The 23563-nt window shown below is 47.1% G+C and overlaps 1 protein-coding gene across 4 annotated transcripts in view; it reads left to right on the top strand.

Moving 5' to 3' along the window:
• The window catches only part of FSD1L (fibronectin type III and SPRY domain containing 1 like), a 98224-nt gene that overhangs the window by 20285 nt on the left and 54376 nt on the right, over positions 1-23563 (top strand). For all 4 annotated transcript variants that reach the window (XM_063455211.1, XM_063455210.1, XM_063455209.1 and 1 more), the window contains exons 2-4: positions 4453-4548; positions 5707-5838; positions 6259-6360. In XM_063455211.1, the coding sequence (XP_063311281.1) occupies positions 4453-4548; positions 5707-5838; positions 6259-6360 (330 nt within the window). The remainder of the gene's footprint in view (positions 1-4452; positions 4549-5706; positions 5839-6258; positions 6361-23563) is intronic.

The raw sequence follows: 23563 nt of genomic DNA, 5'->3' as shown, positions 1-23563 counted from the left end.
GTTTTAACGTCTGACAAATGAATGAATAGATAAAATTCCCGATCGCATGCCCACCTGTTTAACTGAGCATGTGCGGGAATCTCACAGTCTATCTAGTGTGGGCAGATGACGTGTCCCACAGGGACTTCCTCTACCCACACAAAGATGGTGGCGCCCTGAATATAGATCTTGGCAGAAAATAAAGTAAAAAAATAGGTAATATGGGTGGTTTAGGGGTGACTAAGGGGTCCGTTAGATGTAGTGGAGTCGGGAGGGGGGGTTAAAAAAAAAAAAAAAAAAACCTGGATTCGGCCATGACAGTGCCGCTTTAAGTGAGGGGACAGTGCCAAGCCAGTAAACTGTTGCTCCGGGATAACAAAAATAGCAGCTTTATTTGTCCTGGAGTGCTTGAACCATTATTTATTCCGCATATCTTGGAAGGGAGGCCTGGCCAGCCTTGGCTTTAGAGCACCTGGGTTATTTGATTGCGGTATCCAGTACATCTCTACTATTAAAGGGACACTATAGTCACCTGAACAACTACAGCTTAATGTAGTTGTTCGGGTGAGATCTATAGCTCCCTGCAGGCAATCTAATGTAAACACTGTATTTTTTAGAGAAAATACAGTGTTTACATTGATTGATAGGAATGCCTCCAGTGGCCGTCACTCAGACGGCCACCAGAGAGGGACTTCCTATCATGTATGGCCCTAAAAAGGCCATGTACATGTCAGACGTATTAAAATACGTCTGACGTGTGCAGGAGAGAGAAGGCACTGTGTGCGCGCCTTCTCTCTCCTGCCTGTCAGCAGAGGAGAGGGGGCGGGCAAAGACCACGAGCTGAGATGTCAGTCAGCTCTGCTCGCGGCCGCGCACACTGCGCGCATGCGCGGTACTGCGCTCAGGACTTCATAGGGCGGCATGAATGCCGCCCTATGAAGTATGTGCGGCAAAGCCGCGCATGGGCATAAGGGAGCAATGACGCTTCCGAATGGAAGCGTCTGAATGCTCCCTGCTTGCGCCCGCCTATTTCGGCATTTTGACGAAATAGGGGGCGCGGCTTCACGAGGCTCCCGGCGCTGGAACGAGGTGAGTAAAAAGGGCTGCCTGGAGTGTCCCTTTAAACTGTTGCTAGCAAGCACAGCGATTTACTAAACAGTTCATGGAATAGTACGATTTCCATATGGAGGCCTGTCTTTTACTCTATAACTATTGGATAATTGAAGGCATGAAAGCACTCCCTAAAACTGAATGTACTACTGACAGAAAAGCTTATGTTCCCTTTTCTTTCCACTCATGTGCTGTACTATTTATAACTGTGCACCCAGGCATACACTAAGTCTGACACTTTATTCCTGATGAAAGGAAATCAGAAACTGGCTGGCACGGTTTCTTTGAATTTACTTATCCTAGAGAGCATGTCAGTGTGGGGAATAAGTGTTGTATTTGCATACTTTTTAACCCTTTCTAACATGCTGCTAATAGACAGGGGGGCAGATATGTAAAGTTTGTGCAATCTGCACAAGCATGATTTCTTGCATTTTAGTACTAACACCACTTTTATAACCCCCCAAACCCCTTGTCACATAATTACTCTTTGTGCATGATATCCAATATGTCTTATAGAATATAACCTTTCAATTTGAAAAACAAAATGCCAAAGGGTGAGTCTGCAGCCTCCCTAGTTTGGTGTTTGAGGTTTAAGTTACTACAACCAGTAATGTTTTAATAAAGGATATTTTTTGTTGGAGCAACCATTGCGGGCATTCCTCCCTAAGCCCCCACCCCATTAAAATACAGTAAATAAAATATTAATATATAAATAAAAATGCAGATGGACTGGAGGTGGGTGTTGCAAAAGTCGGCCAACCAAAAAGGTGAGGACTAGAGTGGCGTTGAGTTTATATCTCACAATTTTACACTGAAAATGTCTTGAATCTCTGTGATATATGATATAATCAAAGTATAAGAGAGTGATTGATTTTAAAGACAGGTATATGGGAGACCATTGAAATGAACCCATATGTGCATGTGCAGTGTTATTAGATAACCAAGGATACTTAAAACTGTGGTGGAATCTCGGTAAAAATAAATTTAGTAGGCCGAGATTACCACGTGGCATGTGTACGTGCATATGCTGACGTATCGGTCGGTTGGTTGCACGTGGCAAGATACGATCAGTAGTGTACGGAGCATGTGCGAGAATACAGGATGTAGTATTCCCCTCCTCCATTGTGCTGGACAAGCCATGCGGTCAAGCAGGAAGTTAATTCTTATTTGTTTTGATTGGTTAAGAGAATGTGCGGGTGGAGCTTAATATGGGAGGAGTTATATGCCTATATAAGGAGCCTGCACTATTGTCCGGGGCTCAGAACCTGTTGTATTTTGGTGACATTAGTCCCTCTGAGTCCCGATCGGTGAACCGAATAAAGAATCTCTTCCTTCCTGAAGAAACCTGTGTCCATCTCTCTGTGCTTGGCTTCCGTCAGTTTCTCCGGTATCAAAACCTTTACATTTCAAGACCTATAGACTTGCCAATTTTGTCAGGTCTGATATCAGTTGACTTTGTGGGCACAGTGGAACCGACATGTGGGCGTGTCCATCATTCAGCATTAGAGACCATGTACCCACTCAAAGGGGGCCCGCCATTCCTTAATGCATGCACATCAAGCGCTACTTGACTACTCATACAAGTGCAGCATGTATACCTTTAAACATGCAGTCGTGCTGCTATTTCCCACAGTCATCCTGTCGCCGCATTAGAGAGCCGATCCTTTACTGATCAGGTGGACTGAGGGTAAATTGGGTATTACAATGTGACTATGGAGGTTTTTAGAAGCCCTCAATTAATCTTTGTAGGTACTCGATGTGCTCAGAACCCTGCCTACTCTACCTGTAAATATCAAATACAAAAAATAGAGATTGCATATGGATTACATTTCATTTACAGGGAAATGTTTGACAAGGTTACCTGTTTTGACGTAGGAACCTTTCAAATAACATTCAATTAGAGCTTGCTTGCTAGTTAATCCTGAGCTGAGTTTAAGGATTTTACACACAGATGGACTCCTCCCAGCACACACTCTTTTGGGCTTAAATTCCCTTCTTGAAAAGGATTATTGCATTAGAATAAGATCTCTTCCACAATCTGCAACTTTACTTTATCCTGAAAATTGCTGTGTGCTCTGGATATGTACTGTTTGGGAATGATTCCAAATATTGACCAGCCAGCATGCAGAGTTTGTATAACAAATGACATACACTGGAGAAGACCGCTGTGTACCACAGAAAGTTAAACCAGGGTTTAGGATGGCCTCTTTTGTATGTCTTTTTTTTTTGTTTTTTTTTGTTTCTTTCTCTGTCAGTTTTCAAAATGAGAAATATATTTTAATTTGCAAAATAAGTAGATAGTAATATTGTTACAAACAACACGTCCGTAGTTGTAGTTAATGCGATAGAAAATTTAGCTAAATCAGAAAGCTATCCAGTTAGAGGAGAGAAGAAAGGCATCAATGACACGTTCCAGGAGGTTTAAAGGGACACTATATAGTCATCCAGACCACTTCAGCTCAATGAAGCGGTCTGAGTGCCAGGTCCCCCAGGTTTTAACCCTTCAGATGTAAGCATAGCAGTTTCAGAGAAACTGCTAAGTTTACACTGCAGGGTTAATCCAGCTTGCAGAATGTCCATAGGAAAGCATTGATAAATGCTTTCCTATGGACTGTTTGAATGCACTTGGGAGCTGACGTCGGCGGGGGAGGAGAGGTCACCAGCGCCGAGGGAGCCTGGCACTGGATTAAGGTAAGTTTTAACCCCTTCAGTCCAGCAGAAGTGGGACCCTGAGGGTGGGGGACCTAAGGGTTATATAGTGGTTCCTAACCTCTAGGTTGAGACGCAAAACTGTGGCATGTCAAAAATAGGCTTTACAGGATCACTATAGTGTAAGGAAAACAAACTAGTTTTCCTGACACTATAGTGATCCTGTAAAGCCTATTTTTGACATGCCACAGTTTTGCGTCTCAACCTAGAGGTTAGGAACCGCGTGTACTGGCCTCAGTGATAAAAATTTGAAATACTTGGAGATTTGCAACCACTGCAGGTAGTGGCTGACAGCCACTGTGGTCATCCCCAAACAGGGTAGCCCATGTGCAGAGCTCTTCTGAGGCACTTTGCCATGGATTCAGTGCCCTGAGGTTATTTTATGCAGCCTGGATAGTGGGACAGAGCTTTGTATTCTGTCTGATGCCTTAGGGCTGTAGGGAGGTGTTCAACCATGTTCTGATTGCTAACATTTTGTAAACTGTTAATGTTTTCTGGTACCTTGCACATATAGCTGTTTCTTGATCAAAATGTTTGCTTAAAGTGATGAATGAATGTAATTGTTATAAAGAGTATTTCAATATCCACTGTATAAATGTTTTGTTAATTCTATATAATTCATGAACTTTGCATGAATCTTTGTTCTCTGTTTAGGAAGCCTTGCAGAGGATCATTGCGACACTTGCGAACAAAAATGATGAAATTCAGAATTTTATCGACACACTAAACCACAGACTTAAAGGTGTTCAGGTATGCATGATTGTGTCTCATCAATAGTGTGTTTAATACTCTGGATTTATTCAAATCCTAATATTTATTTTTGCTTACTGTCAAGTGTACCTGAGTTTTTTTTGAGTAGCCATAATAGTTCATGAAAGTAAATGTAAAATAATGTAGACTTCATTGGATGCATTATGTTTTTAAAGCATTTCTTCAATACTTGTTGTTCCAAAATGCTGTATATTCAGTCAAAGAGATTGCAGCCCCCAGTAAAGACACTATTGGATTTCTAATGGGTTCAACTTTTTTTTTGTTTGTTTTAACACACTAAGTGAGTTTGCACTTTGTAGGAGAATGCTTATATTATTAAAATGAGTTAACTTCACATGAAATCAGAATTTGGTGTAGTTAAAAATGTCATGATATTTTATTCATTATTGTTTTCTGCTTGGATTACAAGGTAGTACAAAATAATACATTTTACATTAAAATTTTGAGTTGCTATTTAAAAAAAAAAAAAAAAATTGTTATTGAAATAAATATAGAACTGATGGTAAATGTAAAAACATTATGTGGTCTAATTACTAATGTCCGAATGGCCACGTATCAAATGGAACAAAACTATTCAATGCAATTTGGCCCAGATTTTAGTCAGACTGAAAGCTGTTGGATGGCTGAAATTTGAATGCCTGAATCAGGGCCCGGATTTTACAAATCCAAACTATTTACCTAGTGGCAGCATTAGTTATGGGCCTTTGATTGTACTTTCCATGATTGGGTCCAGCAGTCTGTGTATTGAAATTTACAGCAAACCTCCTAAACACATTCTAGCCCAAAGCAACTAATACCCATGACTGCTGCAGTTTGGGTACAGCTACTTAAACAAATGAGCCCATAAGAGTCAAAATGCACAATGTGAGATACACCAGAATGTTCACTTTTGCAAATAGTATGCCTGTAATGATATGATGTAAATAAAGTACTGAGATGCTCCATAATGCATCATAAGCCCTGCATAATTATACTCCAGGTATTTTTATCCATACTCCAGTGTTACTCCAGGAGATGGAACTGAGCTCGTATGGTTGTAGGATGTGGCTTGAGTAATTGCTAGCAAGGTATATGACATGGAAGTTTAGTGTAACTTTTAAACATACATGTAGGCTTTTGTTGGCTGATCTTTTGCAGACAAACTCTGCCAAAGTGCTTTCAGAACTGGATGAAGAATTTGATAGCCTGTATTCTTTGTTGGACGAAATGAAAGAAAGCATGACTAACAGTATAAAGCAAGAACAAGCTCATAAAACGCAAGCGTTGCAGGTAAGAAACAAGTCTGCATGCACATTATGAAGTCCAGCGGGCTCCTCACTACAGGAGCACTAATTCAAATATATACTATAATGTCAAAAACATTTAATGTAGTTTGTGTGCCAAAAATTTTGTTCAATTTTCTTGCTTGATCATATAATGGTGATTAATGCTAGAGTTGATTACAAATTGTTCCACATTTATTGATATGTCCTGATATGGTATTGTATAGTCTGTGATGGTAAAATGTCTCTTCCTTTTTAGAATTTTTTGCAATAAATTGTCAGTCTGAGACTCTGATTTGTGCCAAGGGATTTGGTGCTTTTATTGAATATATGTATGTATGTAATATATCTTCAGTGCGTTGATGGAAGCTCACAGATGCAATCCATTGTAAAAAGGTCTGTTTTTTCTTTTTTCTTTGTGTTGTAGAATCAGCTTACCCAGTGTACAAATGCCTTGGAGAGCTCTGAAGAATTATTAGAATTTGCTTCACGGACCATGGATATAAAGGAGCCCGAGGAGTTTACTAAGGTACAAAAAAGGGACTTTGAAAAGAGGATTGAGTGACATTGCTTCTACTAACTTGCTTTAAATGCAGCCAGTGTCTGATGCACCAAGCAGTTTGACAGAGGGAGAAAACATTCTTGCATTTCTAGTATTTGTAAAGTGACTTCTTACTTACTTAATTTTGTTTGCCATTCTTCCTGGGTAGCCTGATTTCTTCTATTTGAAAGCACCCTCATGTATATATGTTATGTTTTGAGTAACGAGTTGTGGATTATGCTTCATATATGGTTTTGAATGATTTTGCAAATAAGCAGATAAAAAGGTAATAGGAAAAAATCGTGCACAACGGGACACTGGGAAATTTCCTTGTGGACCGCTCTCGTCCTGGGCTTTTGCTGTTCTACTGCTCTATGTGGGTGGCTTTTTTGTCTCACCCTAGTGCAGCACGGTGTTGCTATCCCTTTGCACTGACCAGCCACTCAAAATATGCGTACTGGCGCCCACTGTCTGCTCCCTGCTGATATGCATAATTTGGGGGATACTGCAGACAAGGGAGCTCCGATCCAACTAAGCATCTCTTGCTCGTGTTTGTGCCCCACAATAATGACCCTGTCACATCACACTAATACCCCACCATGCTGCCACTATCCCCCACAATACTGCTCCTATACCCCCAGAAATGCACCTAAATGCACAGTACTGCCCCTATACCCCAAACTTTTTTTTGTATTCTTTATTTTTGTTGCGCATAGTGTAAACAGGTTAAGCTTGTATCGCCACAACAGCGAGGCAGACAATGCAGTTTCATACATGAGGTAACCGTGAAATGGCTGTGAAGGTACATGCACAAATTTTGTATTTTACGTGTACTTCAAGTTATACAGTGAAGTCTAGACTAGACAACAAGTTGCGTGAAATAATAGTAGATCAGCATACGTTTAAAAGTAGACAGTTGTTATAGAGTTGGTTACGCTAGTTGTTAGATGCAAGATATAATGAGAGTTACGGTCAGGCTATATATTTTAGCGTTAAAGTTAGTCATGTCGGCAGGTTCGTCACATGATAAGCCTAAGAGTATTGACCCCTTCTGATCCCCATTGTGTGGGTGCATGTGCATTTGTGTTGCGGTCAGGCGTGTGTACGTGGAGTGTGCCCATGGACAGTGTTAGGTCTACGGTGTTTGGTAGTGAGTCTTTAGAGTTGTGTGTGTGCTGCTCTGTATGAGGCTACGGTCCTGGCTTCCATGCGGCTGTCCCATTAATGAGTCTCTCATCCCACACCCTGTGGGCTCACGTTTGTCTCCCAGTGCATCGGGTTGTGCTTCATCCTCTGTGGGCCGGTGGTGCTGGGGTGAACAGTTCCATGGAGGGAAATCGTTCCGGTCAGTGGGCAATGCTCAGACCCCAGTGGGTATGTCTGTGGGTGATGCGTTCGCGGGTCGTTGCATTGCCGGTGTGGGTGGGCAGCCCCTACTGCCAGTTTAGATCCCTTGGTGCGCTGCTTTCGTAGTCTGGTTCTGTGGGTTACGCCGGTCCAGGGTCCTTGCTGGTTCCATGCCGTTGGAGTGGGCCGTCCTGTGTGCCTTCTCGGCTTGGGGATGGAGTGCCGTAGGGTTTGTACCTTCCGCTCTGGGTAATTCAGAGGCAGGCACCGTGGTGCATTTCCCGGCGGTGGCTCCTGCTCCTAGCTTCTCCCAGAAAGAGTTGAATATGCTGTTTAGTTACATTTCTGTTGTCCTCCAGGCTGTGCTTAGGGCTGCATAGTGGGAGCCATCCGCCATTTTGGGGGTTGCATGTTTGCTCTCCAGACAAGGTGAGCGTGTTGCTTGGGTATCGCTTGGTGTGGGCATCGTGCAGGGGTGGCACGGGATGACCCCCGCCGGTCCAGAGGGGGGGGAATGTGGGCTCTGAGGCGAGTTGTCTGTGCCCGGCGGCGGGAGAACGGCCGTTTCTCCCGTGCCCGCCATGCTGGTAGTCCCCTCCAGGGTGATCGGTTCATACCGGAGCTGGTATTGATTAGCGGGTATCATATTGTGCGCCCCGGTGTCCCCTTTCGCCAGGAGGCCTTTTCTCTTGAATTTGACGCCTCACTGGTGATTTTTCCTTCGTTTTTCTCGCCTCAGAGTGCAGGAGCCGCCGAGGGGAGCGTCCTCTCGGCTCAGCGGTTAGGCCACGCCCCTCCTATACCCCAAATTTAAGCACTTTTTAACATGCCCTAAATTACAGCCCCTCTCACCTTTACAACACGGACCATATACTTTTCCCCCATACATTTGTCCTTTTTGGAGAAACTTCCCCAAGCACGACAAGCCAACACACTGGCTTCATTGTCAGTATGCGGGCGCCTGAACCTATACTTCCTAAGCAGTGCTAGCAGCAATGAGTAGGAAGGATCCATAGTGACCAAAGCTCATGTGCTCGGTTTGCAATGCTTCTTCCCCAACCTATACATTTTACCAGCAATCCACAGTGTGCAGATAGAAGTTGGGATTTCTGAGAGTATCATTTGTGTGTTTGTGTATTATGTATATTAATACGTGCGTATTATTAATGTATGTGTATTATTAATGTATGCCTATATATAAAATACACTCACCGACAGAGGCTACCTGCTTTCTTGCTGTGGGCTCTCTTGGGCCGTTGAGGAGATCAAAGATCTCCCTCACCGGCCAAAAGGCCCTTCGTTAGTGACAGGGAGGGCTGGAGACCTGGGAGGCAGGGCGCTCCTCCCGCGAGCATGCTGTGCAGAACGTTGCGGCATGTTACCATGGCAATGCTCCAACACAGCATTCTGCACAAGGGAGGAGTGAAGACAGCCTGCAGCCAGAGGAGCTGCAGGCTATAGATAACTCACCACCACTGGACCACCAGGGCACAGCACCCTTCTCACATGCACCCCTGACACACTCACACACTGCACCCCTCACACACTGCACCCCTCACACACATCGCACCCGTAACACCACTCCTGACACAAAGCACCTCTCACACACAGAGCACCTCTGAGATGCATACAGAGCACACCTCACACACACACATCACCCGTCACACACTGCACCCCTCACACATGCACACGCACACCCAGCACTCCTGACACACAGCATCCATCACACACAGCACATCCCACACACACTCAAGGCACCCCCCCCCCACACACACACTCAAGGCACCCCCCCCACACACACACACTCAAGGCACCCCCCCCACACACACACACACACACTCAAGGCACCCCCCCACACACACACACACACACACTCAAGGCACCCCCCCACACACACACACACTCAAGGCACCCCCCCACACACACACACACTCAAGGCACCCCAACACCCCCACACACTCAAGGCACCCCCCCCACACACACACTCAAGGCACCCCCCCCCCCACACACACACTCAAGGCACCCCACACACACTCAAGGCACCCCACACACACTCAAGGCACCCCACACACACTCAAGGCACCCCACACACACTCAAGGCACCCCACACACACTCAAGGCACCCCACACACACTCAAGGCGCCCCACACACACTCAAGGCGCCCCACACACACACTCACACACACACACTCAAGGCGCCCCACCCACACACACACACACTCAAGGCACCCCCCCACACACACACACTCAAGGCACCCCCCCCACACACACACACTCAAGGCACCCCCCCCCCCCCACACACACACACACTCTCGGCACCCCCCCCCCACACACACACTCTCAAGGCACCCCCCCACACACACACGTTCAAGGCACCCCCCCACACACACACGTTCAAGGCACCCCCCACACACACACACGTTCAAGGCACCCCCCACACACACACACGTTCAAGGCACCCCCCCACACACACACACGTTCAAGGCACCCCCCACACACACACACGTTCAAGGCACCCCCCACACACACACACGTTCAAGGCACCCCCCACACACACACACGTTCAAGGCACCCCCCACACACACACACGTTCAAGGCACCCCCCACACACACACACGTTCAAGGCACCCCCCACACACACACACGTTCAAGGCACCCCCCACACACACACACGTTCAAGGCACCCCCCACACACACACACGTTCAAGGCACCCCCCCACACACACACGTTCAAGGCACCCCCCCACACACACACGTTCAAGCCACCCCCCCCACACACACACGTTCAAGCCACCCCCCACACACACACACGTTCAAGCCACCCCCCACACACACACACGTTCAAGCCACCCCCCACACACACACACGTTCAAGCCACCCCCCACACACACACACGTTCAAGCCACCCCCCACACATACACGTTCAAAGCACCCCCCCACACACGTTCAAAGCACCCCCCCACACACACGTTCAAAGCACCCCCCACACACACGTTCAAAGCACCCCCCACACACACACGTTCAAAGCACCCCCCACACACACGTTCAAAGCACCCCCCACACACACGTTCAAAGCACCCCCCACACACACGTTCAAAGCACCCCCCACACACACGTTCAAAGCACCCCCCACACACACGTTCAAAGCACCCCCCACACACACGTTCAAAGCACCCCCCACACACACGTTCAAAGCACCCCCCACACACACGTTCAAAGCACCCCCCACACACACGTTCAAAGCACCCCCCACACACACGTTCAAAGCACCCCCCACACACACGTTCAAAGCACCCCCCACACACACGTTCAAAGCACCCCCCACACACACGTTCAAAGCACCCCCCACACACACGTTCAAAGCACCCCCCACACACACGTTCAAAGCACCCCAACACACACACTCTCTCTCTCACACACACTCTCTCTCTCACACACACTTTCTCTCTCACACACACTTTCTCTCTCACACACACTTTCTCTCTCACACACACTTTCTCTCTCACACACACACACTCTCTCTCACAAGGCCCTTCACACACACACACAGCACCCATCACACACACACAGCACCCATCACACACACACAGCACGCTACACACACACACAGCACCCTACACACACAGCACCCTACACACACAGCACCATCCACACACAGCACCCATCACACACACAGCACCCATCACACACACAGCACCCATCACACACACACACCATCCATCACACACACACACAGCACCCATCACACACACACACAGCACCCATCACACACACAGCACCCATCACACACACACAGCACCCACACACACACAGCACCCATCACACACACACACAGCACCCATCACACACACACACAGCACCCATCACACACACACACACAGCACCCATCACACACACACACAGCACCCATCACACACACACACAGCACCCATCACACACACACACAGCACCCATCACACACACACACAGCACCCATCACACACACACACAGCACCCATCACACGCTCACACACAGCACCCATCACACGCTCACACACGCACCCATCACACACGCACCCATCACACACACACACAGCACCCATCAAACACACACACACAGCACCCATCACACACACACACACAGCACCCATCACACACACACAGCACCCGTTACACACACACACAGCACCCATCACACACACACAGATCACACACACGACACAGATCACACACACGACACAGATCACACACACACACAGATCACACACACAGCACCCATCACACACACACACAGCACCCATCACACACACACACAGCACCCATCACACACACACACACACACACACACTCAGCACCCATCACACACACACACACTCAGCACCCATCACACACTCAGCACCCATCACACACTCAGCACCCATCACACACACACACACTCAGCACCCATCACACACACACACAGCACCCATCACACACACACACAGCACCCATCACACACACACAGCACCCATCACACACACACAGCACCCATCACACACACACAGCACCCTTCACACACACAGCACCCTTCACACACACAGCACCCTTCACACACACAGCACCCTTCACACACACAGCACCCTTCACACACACAGCACCCTTCACACACACAGCACCCTTCACACACACAGCACCCATCACACACACACAGCACCCATCACACACACACACAGCACCCATCACACGCTCACACACGCACCCATCACACACGCACCCATCACACACACACACAGCACCCATCAAACACACACAGCACCCATCAAACACACACAGCACCCATCACACACACACAGCACCCATCACACACACACACACAGCACCCATCACACACACACACAGCACCCATCACACACAGCACCCATCACACACAGCACCCATCACACACACACAGATCACACACACGACACAGATCACACACACGACACAGATCACACACACACACAGATCACACACACGACACAGATCACACACACACACAGATCACACACAGCACCCATCACACACACACACAGCACCCATCACACACACACACACACAGCACCCATCACACACACACACACTCAGCACCCATCACACACACACACACTCAGCACCCATCACACACACACTCAGCACCCATCAAACACACACACACTCAGCACCCATCACACACACACACAGCACCCATCACACACACACACACACAGCACCCATCACACACACACACAGCACCCATCACACACACACAGCACCCATCACACACACACAGCACCCATCACACACACACAGCACCCATCACACACACACAGCACCCTTCACACACACACAGCACCCTTCACACACACAGCACCCTACACACACACAGCACCCTACACACACACAGCACCCTACACACACACACACAGCACCCTACACACACACACAGCACCCTACACACACACAGCACCCTACACACACACAGCACCCTACACACACACACACACACACACACACAGCACCCTACACACACACAAACACACACAGCACCCTACACACACACAAACACACACAGCACCCATCACACACACAGCACCCATCACACACACAGCACCCATCACACACACACAGCACCCATCACACACACACAGCACCCATCACACACACACACACACACTCAGCACCCATCACACACACACACACACAGCACCCATCACACACACACACACACACACACACAGCACCCTACACACACACAGCACCCTACACACACACACAGCACCCTACACACACACAAACACACACAGCACCCTACACACACACACACAAACACACACAGCACCCTACACACACACACACACACACACACACACAGCACCCTACACACACACACACAGCACCCATCACACACACATCACACACACACAGCACCCATCACACACACACACAGCACCCATCACACACACACACAGCACCCATCACACACACACACAGCACCCATCACACACACACACAGCACCCATCACACACACACACAGCACCCATCACACACACACACAGCACCCATCACACACACACACAGCACCCATCACACACACACACAGCACCCATCACACACACACACAGCACCCATCACACACACACACAGCACCCATCACACACACACACACACACAGCACCCATCACACACACACACAGCACCCATCACACACACACACAGCACCCATCACACACACACACACACTCAGCACCCATCACACACACACACACACTCAGCACCCATCACACACACACACACTCAGCACCCATCACACACACACACTCAGCACCCATCACACACACACACACTCAGCACCCATCACACACACACACACTCAGCACCCATCACACACACACACACAGCACCCATCACACACACACACACTCAGCACCCATCACACACACACACTCAGCACCCATCACACACACACACACTCAGCACCCATCACACACACACACACTCAGCACCCATCACACACACACACACTCAGCACCCATCACACACACTCAGCACCCATCACACACACACAGCACCCATCACACACACTCAGCACCCATCACACACACACAGCACCCATCACACACACACAGCACCCATCACACACACACAGCACCCATCACACACACACAGCACCCATCACACACACACAGCACCCATCACACACACACAGCACCCATCACACACACACAGCACCCATCACACACACACAGCACCCATCACACACACACAGCACCCATCACACACACACAGCACCCATCACACACACACAGCACCCATCACACACACACAGCACCCTTTACACACACAGCACCCTTCACACACACAGCACCCTTCACACACACAGCACCCTTCACACACACACACAGCACCCTACACACACACACAGCACCCTACACACACACACACAGCACCCTACACACACACACACAGCACCCTACACACACACACAGCACCCTACACACACACAGCACCCTACACACACACACAGCACCCTACACACACACACAGCACCCTACACACACAGCACCCTACACACACACACACAAACACACACAGCACCCCACACACACACACACACACACACACAGCACCCTACACACACACACACAGCACCCTACACACACACACACACACACAGCACCCTACACACACACACACACAGCACCCTACACACACACACACACACACACACAGCACCCTACACACACACACAGCACCCTACACACACACACAGCACCCTACACACACACACAGCACCCTACACACACACACAGCACCCTACACACACACAGCACCCTACACACACACAAACACACACAGCACCCTACACACACACACACAAACACACACAGCACCCTACACACACACACACACACAGCACCCATCACACACACAGCACCCATCACACACACACATCACACATCACACACACAGCACCCATCACACACACACAGCACCCATCACACACACACACAGCACCCATCACACACACACACAGCACCCATCACACACACACACACACAGCACCCATCACACACACACACAGCACCCATCACACACACACACAGCACCCATCACACACACACACACACAGCACCCATCACACACACACACACACAGCACCCATCACACACACACACACAGCACCCATCACACGCTCACACACGCACCCATCACACACGCACCCATCACACACACACACACAGCACCCATCACACACACACACACAGCACCCATCACACACACACACAGCACCCATCACACACACACACAGCACCCATCACACACACACAGCACCCGTTACACACACACACACACAGCACCCATCACACACGACACAGATCACACACACACGACACAGATCACACACACGACACAGATCACACACACGACACAGATCACACACACACACAGATCACACACACACAGCACCCATCACACACACACACACAGCACCCATCACACACACACAGCACCCATCACACACACACACACTCAGCACCCATCACACACACACACACACTCAGCACCCATCACACACACACACACACTCAGCACCCATCACACACACACACAGCACCCATCACACACACACAGCACCCATCACACACACACAGCACCCATCACACACACACAGCACCCATCACACACACACACACAGCACCCATCACACACAGCACCCATCACACACACACACACAGCACCCATCACACACACAGCACCCATCACACACACACAGCACCCATCACACACACAGCACCCATCACACACACACAGCACCCATCACACACACACAGCACCCTACACACACACACACACACACAGCACCCTACACACACACACACACACACACAGCACCCTACACACACAGCACCCTACACACACACACACAGCACCCTACACACACAGCACCCTACACACACAGCACCCTACACACACAGCACCCTACACACACAGCACCCTACACACACACACACACACACACAGCACCCTACACACACAGCACCCTACACACACACACACACACACACAGCACCCTACACACACACACACACAGCACCCTACACACACACACACACACAGCACCCTACACACACACACACACAGCACCCTACACACACACACACACACAGCACCCTACACACACACACACAGCACCCTACACACACACACAGCACCCTACACACACACACAGCACCCTACACACACACACAGCACCCTACACACACACACACACACACACACACAGCACCCTACACACACACACACACACAGCACCCTACACACACACACACAGCACCCTACACACACACACACACAGCACCCTACACACACACACAGCACCCTACACACACACACACAGCACCCTACACACACACACACACACAGCACCCTACACACACACACACACAGCACCCTACACACACACACAGCACCCTACACACACACACAGCACCCTACACACACACACACACAGCACCCTACACACACACAGCACCCTACACACACACACACACAGCACCCTACACACACACACACACAGCACCCTACACACACACACACAGCACCCTACACACACACACACAGCACCCTACACACACACACACAGCACCCTACACACACACACACACACAGCACCCTACACACACACACAGCACCCTACACACACACACAGCACCCTACACACACACACAGCACCCTACACACACACACACAGAGCACCCTACACACACACACACACACAGCACCCTACACACACACACACACACAGCACCCTACACACACACACACACACAGCACCCTTTACACATAGAGCACCCTTATACACACACAGCACGTGTGTATTCAGTAGTCTGGGAGTATTCAACAGCCTCTGTGTGTGTATTCAACAGTCTGTATTTATTCAGCAGTATGTGTATGTGTGTGTGTGTGTTTAGCAATCTGTCTGTGTAATTACCAGTCTCTCTGTATATTCAGCAGGCTGTGTGTGTGTGTACTCGGCAGGCTGTGTGTATGTACTGTATGTATATATTGCATTTGTTGGAGGTACCAATAAATATAAGCTTAATTTTATCGATAATTTAATTTTTATTCCTGTGAGTTGTTGTGTAGGAAGATTGTGCACTGCTTTGCCTGGAGGCCCATAACGCTGTTGAGATGGCACTGCTTGTTTGTGTCAGTAAGCTTGTATTTAGTGAGCTTGTGTATCGGTAAGCTTCTATTTAGTCAGCTTGTGTGTAGTAAGCTTGTGTGTGTCTATACAAATGAGTTTGTTTGTAGTAAGCTTGTGTGTGAGATTTTTGTCTGTCAGTGAGCCTATTTGTGTGTATCAGTGAGTTTGTGATTTGTGTCAGTGAACGTGTCTGTCTTTGAGCCTGTGTATCAGTGAGCTTGTGTGCTGTATACCTAATCACACAACAATAAATTCAGCGCAGAAGCAAAATGATAATAGTCCAAAAGTAGCTTGAACACCAATACGGAGTCTCTCTTTTCCTATCAGAAAACTGGATAAAAACAGGGGGTAGGTGCAGCACTTCAGTAATTCTTGACAAGGTATATGTGGAGAGAACCAAAGAAGAAATAATAGTGTAGTTTTTAAAACTGTAGTGGTGATAAGCAAGATAAAAGATATGCACTCACACTTTCCTGGAGCTTCAATACAGCTCCAGTGTATGCGCCTGGGCGGAATAATCCCCACCTATGTATCAAGTGCAGAGGTAATTCTTCGAATTATGGGTGTGGTAGGTGGTATCCTCATAAAAAATAAACAAATAAAAATCGTATATGGTGAAGTATGTAGAGCTATGAAGCAAGGGTAGGTAAAAACTATAAAATGTACACTCCTGTGAAATGGAGGTGTAACACCTGGCTCCTCTGATAGCGCTTGAAGTGGTATGATCCCCACTCAAGGATACAGGTGTAAATATATATTCTTCCGTCCGTGTATATGTCGAGATACACAAACAGAACCACAATAGTGTACACCGTCAACAGGAGTGTAAGCAGAAATAAATAAGTTAAACCTACTCACATGCTAAAGCGCAAGTTCTGGTTTGCTCAATCCAAAGTGCCTGGGTGGTATGATCCCCACCAGCTCCAAACAATCAAACAGCAGCAGTTAGGTCCAATTAAAGTACTTTAATATTAAAAATAATAATAAAAGTAATACAATATATAATAAAATAGTGATAAAAAAGTTATAAACAATACACTTAACGCATTTCTCCTTGGATAGGCTTTATCAAAAGTAAAACACTTTATTGGTAAAGCCTATCCAAAGAGAAACGCGTTAAGTTCTCATTGCTGCAGAGGTTGAAGGGGTGCCTGCCAGTGCTCAGACCATACGCCCCAGAATGTATCGAATTGGTCTGCATGGCTGTTGTCCCAGAAGGAAGCCTCTTCTAAAGATGATGCACAAGAAAGCCCGCAAACGGTTTGCTGAAGACAAGCAGACGAAGGACCTGGATTACTGGAACCATGTCCTGTGGTCCGATGAGACCAAGATAAACTTATTTGGTTCAGAAGGTGTCAAGCATGTGTGGCGGCAACAAGGTAAGGAGTACAAAGACAAGCTGAAGTTAAATTTGATGGACTGGCCAAGCATGTCTCCAGACCTAAACCCTATTGAGCATCTGTGGGGCATCCTCAAACGGAGAGTGGGGGAGCACAAGGTCTCTAACATCCACCAGCTCCGTGATGTCGTCCTGGAGGAGTGGAAGAGGACTCCAGTGGCAACCTGTGAAGCTCTGGTGAACTCCGTGCCCATGAGGGTTAAGGCAGTGCTGGAAAATAATGGTGGGCACACAAAATATTGACACTTTAGCCCCAATTTGAAAATTTCCACATTTTCCAGTGGTGTACTTTCTTTTGTTTAGACCTTAAAGTGACACCATAGTCACCAAAACTGTTAGTTTAATGAAGCAGGTTTGGTGTATAGGGCATGCCCCTGCAGTCTCACTGCTCCATTCTGTTATTTAGGGGGTAAATCAATTTGTTTATGCAGACCTAGTCACACCTCCCTGCATGTGACTTGCATAGTCTTTCCAAACACTTCCTGTGCAGCGAGATCTAATGTTATAAACTTCCTTTATTGCACAGTCTGCTTAATTTAAATAATATCAAGAAGTATTACTTTACTGAGAGGGTAGTGGATGCATGGAATATCCTTCCAGCTGAAGTGGTAGAGGTTAACACAGTGAAGGAGTTTAACCCCTTAAGGACCAAACTTCTGGAATAAAAGGGAATCATGACATGTCACACATGTCATGTGTCCTTAAGGGGTTAAGCATGCGTGGGATAGGCATAAGGCCATTGACTAATGAAAGTATTTAGAAAATTGGGCAGACTATAGGTGGGCCGAATGGTTCTCATCTGCCATCACGTTCTATGTTTCTAAAACTGCTTCATTAAACTAAAGTTGTTTTAGTGATTATAGTGTCCCTTTAATGGCTGTGTGTGGAGTTATTTTGAGGGGACAGTACATTCACACTGTTATACAGGCTGTACACTTACTTTACATTGTAGAAGAGTGTAATTTCTTCAGTGTTGTCACATGAAATTATATAATAAAATATTTACAAAAATGTGAGGGGTTTACTCACCTTTGTGAGATACTGTATATATTTTGTCTCTGGTGCATTTTGGGGTATTTTAGTAGCTCACACATTCAAATCACTATGTAAATGCATACTGTTTGCATATGTGGACAACACGGGGACTCTTGCTTGATATATTTTGAGCTAAATTGAGGTACACATTTTTTCACAATTCTTTCACCATTATTTTTTCGAATTTTGTGGTATTCATTTTTAACTAGCATTGTTTAAATACAAAGTGTATTTTTGCTGCTTTTTAAAATTTCTTTCAATCTCAATACATTTCCCTCACAAAATCTCCTGAGTAAAACATTATTCTTTTATGCATTTGCTAAGTATCAATCCTAATGCTAACCATAGGATTCCCTCTGCTTAAGTCAGAAGAGGAATTTTATTGCTGATGTTTCAAGCAAACACAGACTCTGTGTCCATCACCTGTTGGCTGGTTTTAGCATAACAGGGAGATGTCCCTGTAATACGGAAGCTCCAGTATGCTGGCTCTGAAGATCACACTGTGATTAGTGCTGGGCAGCTGACAAAGCCTAGAACCAATCACAATCAGCAGAGGAACATGCAAGTAGACCATGTCAGTGTCTTTTTAGACCCTGGGTGTCTCTTTGAGACTGTTTGCAGCCAAGAATCACCGCTGCTGAGCATGATCATGTTTAGCATGGGAATTTAAAGGGATACTAGTAACCAGAACCATAGCTTAATGTAATGATTCTAGTGTCTATAGCCAGGCTCTGCAGTGTTTTTTTTCATTCCTTTTCAGAAGCCAACTAATATCGGGCCACTAGAGGTGCTTCCTAGTCCAGTGCTGCACAGTGTGCAGCACTAGAGTTCAGTGTCTCAATGCAGAGCGTGGAGATCCTGGACATTCCAAAATAGAGATGCAATGATTCAAAGTAGTCCTGAAGAAGAGCTGCCCCTGCTGGGTTATTATAACTATGGTCAGCAGCTAGTACAGTTAACAGAAAGTAGAGCAAGTAACAAATAAGATCTGAAAGCCGTGTCACTTTGAAGGCTGGCCTTCAGAGACCGTTTGCTGCAAGTGTGTGATTTAGGAGATTTAAGAAAATATTTCTACAGTGGGTGAGGAGGGAATATACCAAACCATATCAGTCTGTGCTAGGGTATATATTTCAATTTCAAGGAACCCAATAAGGGAATAGGAGTAGTTTCCTGTGACAAAGGTGATTTAAAACCAAAAGATTATAAAACCCCAAGGACATCAAAGGGAAGCGACGATCACCGACAAGACTCCAGGATAATCACACATACAGGACGAAACTACCCCAACCTCAAAACGCACCTACTTCCTGACAACTGCCCCCCGCCCAACGGACCTCGAACAGACCTACCTAATAGAGAACCCAAGACTGTATCTCCCTGCTGTCCACAAACCCCCCTCCACCCGCCTCCGAACGCAGTGTTCGGCTTGCCAAGACATAACTTGACCAACACACCGTCAACAACACAGAAGCCGCTGAAACCACAACAAGTGGCTGCCTCCTAACATATACCCCACCCAGCAGGCTACCTGCACTAAGGAAATGCACCACATAGCTGAAAATGCCTACTGTAAAACCTACAATGCATACAGTGTACGTCCGTAGTTTACAACAAAACTGTATACTTTATTGACCTGTCCAATGATGCTATGTGACCTGCTATGTATACCATTATACCGATGTTCAATGCATATTATATGATAACAATAAAAACCTTGAATAATAAAACCAAAACATTAAGACAACCTCATTGTCTTAGGCTGGCCTTCAGAGACCGTTTGCGGCTATTTTTCTTTGCCAAGGCAACAATCCCTTATTATAATTTTTCCATTTTTTCACAGGCTAAGTTAATAAAATGCTCAATTGCACCGTTTGTACGTAATAATTCCACAGAGTTTAAGTAATCGCATGGGCAGTAGTGGATCGTTTGCTCTGACTTGAGTGGATTCAGGATCAGGATTAGGTTAGAGGATATGTCTGTTTTTATATGGAACTGTGGTGTAGGAGTGTATCTTTCAGTGTGAAGAAGTATAAGCACGGATCATTAAGTATGTATTGCCTTCTAGTTGGGCACAATCATGCAACTAGTCTGCCAGATACAAAGACAAGTGCCCCTGCAATGGTGCTATCTCCAGCATGTCCCATTGTGATCTGGATAAATGTGTTTGAGCATCAATGTTATTTGACACCAGCCTGATTGTAGTTTGAATGACATTTCATATAGTCTAGTTCATGTATAGGCAACATTCTGCACTCCAGATGTTGTGGACTACATCTCTCATAAAGCCCTTACAGCCATAGTCCATTCCATTTGGTCATATGAAGTAGGGATCGACCGATATTGATTTTTTTTAGAGCTGATACCGATACCGATATTCTGTGAACTTTCAGGCCGATAGCCAATATAATTTGCCAATATTCTGTACATTTACCATTTTGGAAAATAAAAACTATTTCTAAAGGTAAATGCACAAAATATACATGCCACATGTAGTGGATGCAGTGTGTGTTTGTGTAGTGTGTGTGTAGTGGATGCAGTGTGTGTGTGTGTAGTGGATGCAGTGTGTGTGTGTAGTGGATGCAGTGTGTTTGTGTAGTGTGTGTGTAGTGGATGCAGTGTGTTTGTGTAGTGTGTGTGTGTGTAGTGGATGCAGTGTGTGTGTAGTGGATGCAGTGTGTGTGTAGTGGATGCAGTGTGTGTGTGTAGTGGATGCAGTGTGTGTTGTGGATGGAGTGTGTGGAGTGTGTGTGGAGTGGATGCAGTGTGTGGAGTGTGTGTGTGTGGAGTGTGTGTGTGTGTGTGTAGTGGATGCAGTGTGTAGTGGATGCAGTGTGTTGTGGATGCAGTGTGTAGTCCTCCAGCTCCCCAGTGTACGTCTTGCGGCCAGCGTGCCGCGTGAAACGTTGCCATGGTAATGGGGAGCTGGAGGAGCTGCTGGGAGGTCCTAGGAGGTATAATCGTCAATATCGGTATCTCTATTGGCCGATACCGATATTGCAGAAAATACCGAAATATCGGCTGAATATATCGGTAAAACCGATATTCGGTCGATCCCTACTATGAAGGAGTGAGTTTGTATTGGTGGGAAATGAGAGCAAATTTCTGAATCTAATCCTTGAGCTTAATCAAGGTTGTGTGCCTCAACCGTGGCCATCTAGTTGCCATGTGTTGCGGCCCCGGCCTGTGCTGTAAATCCGCCGGGGCCGCACGTGAAGTGGCCCATGCTGTTAGGGGCTTTAACCGCAGGACGGGACCCCCTGAAATTACATCAGAGGCTGGGAGGAAGTGACTGCCCCGGTCACTCCTCCCAGCTATCAGACAGCCGCACGGGAGGAAGAGATGAGGAAGTCAGAGTAGGAACTCTGACTCCCATCAGGCTGAGCCACCACTGGACCCCCGGGAAGTCACCCTCCTGCATCTAAAAGGTAGGAAACAGGAGGGTGACTAAAATATATTGTATATGTGTGAATGTTTGTCTGTGTGTGTCTGTATATATGTGTGTTTGTATGTGTGTGTATATATGTCTCTGTGTGTGTGTGTGTGTGTACAGTGACGTACATACAGTGGCGTACATACGTGTTGTGGCCCAGCCCGTTTGGTGTAACCACCGGGGGGACCCACGAATCAGTCTTCGCACCGGGGCCCCATGGATCGTGTGTACGCCACTGCCAGGGGTTGTGTCATTTGATGCCCAAATTATGTGGATGAATTGTACCTGTGGCCC

Source organism: Pelobates fuscus, chromosome 5, assembly GCF_036172605.1.
Source record: "Pelobates fuscus isolate aPelFus1 chromosome 5, aPelFus1.pri, whole genome shotgun sequence".
Classification (NCBI taxonomy): domain Eukaryota; kingdom Metazoa; phylum Chordata; class Amphibia; order Anura; family Pelobatidae; genus Pelobates; species Pelobates fuscus.
The sequence above is the reverse complement of the archived record's forward strand: the minus strand, read 5'-3'. Positions and strand labels throughout refer to the sequence as shown.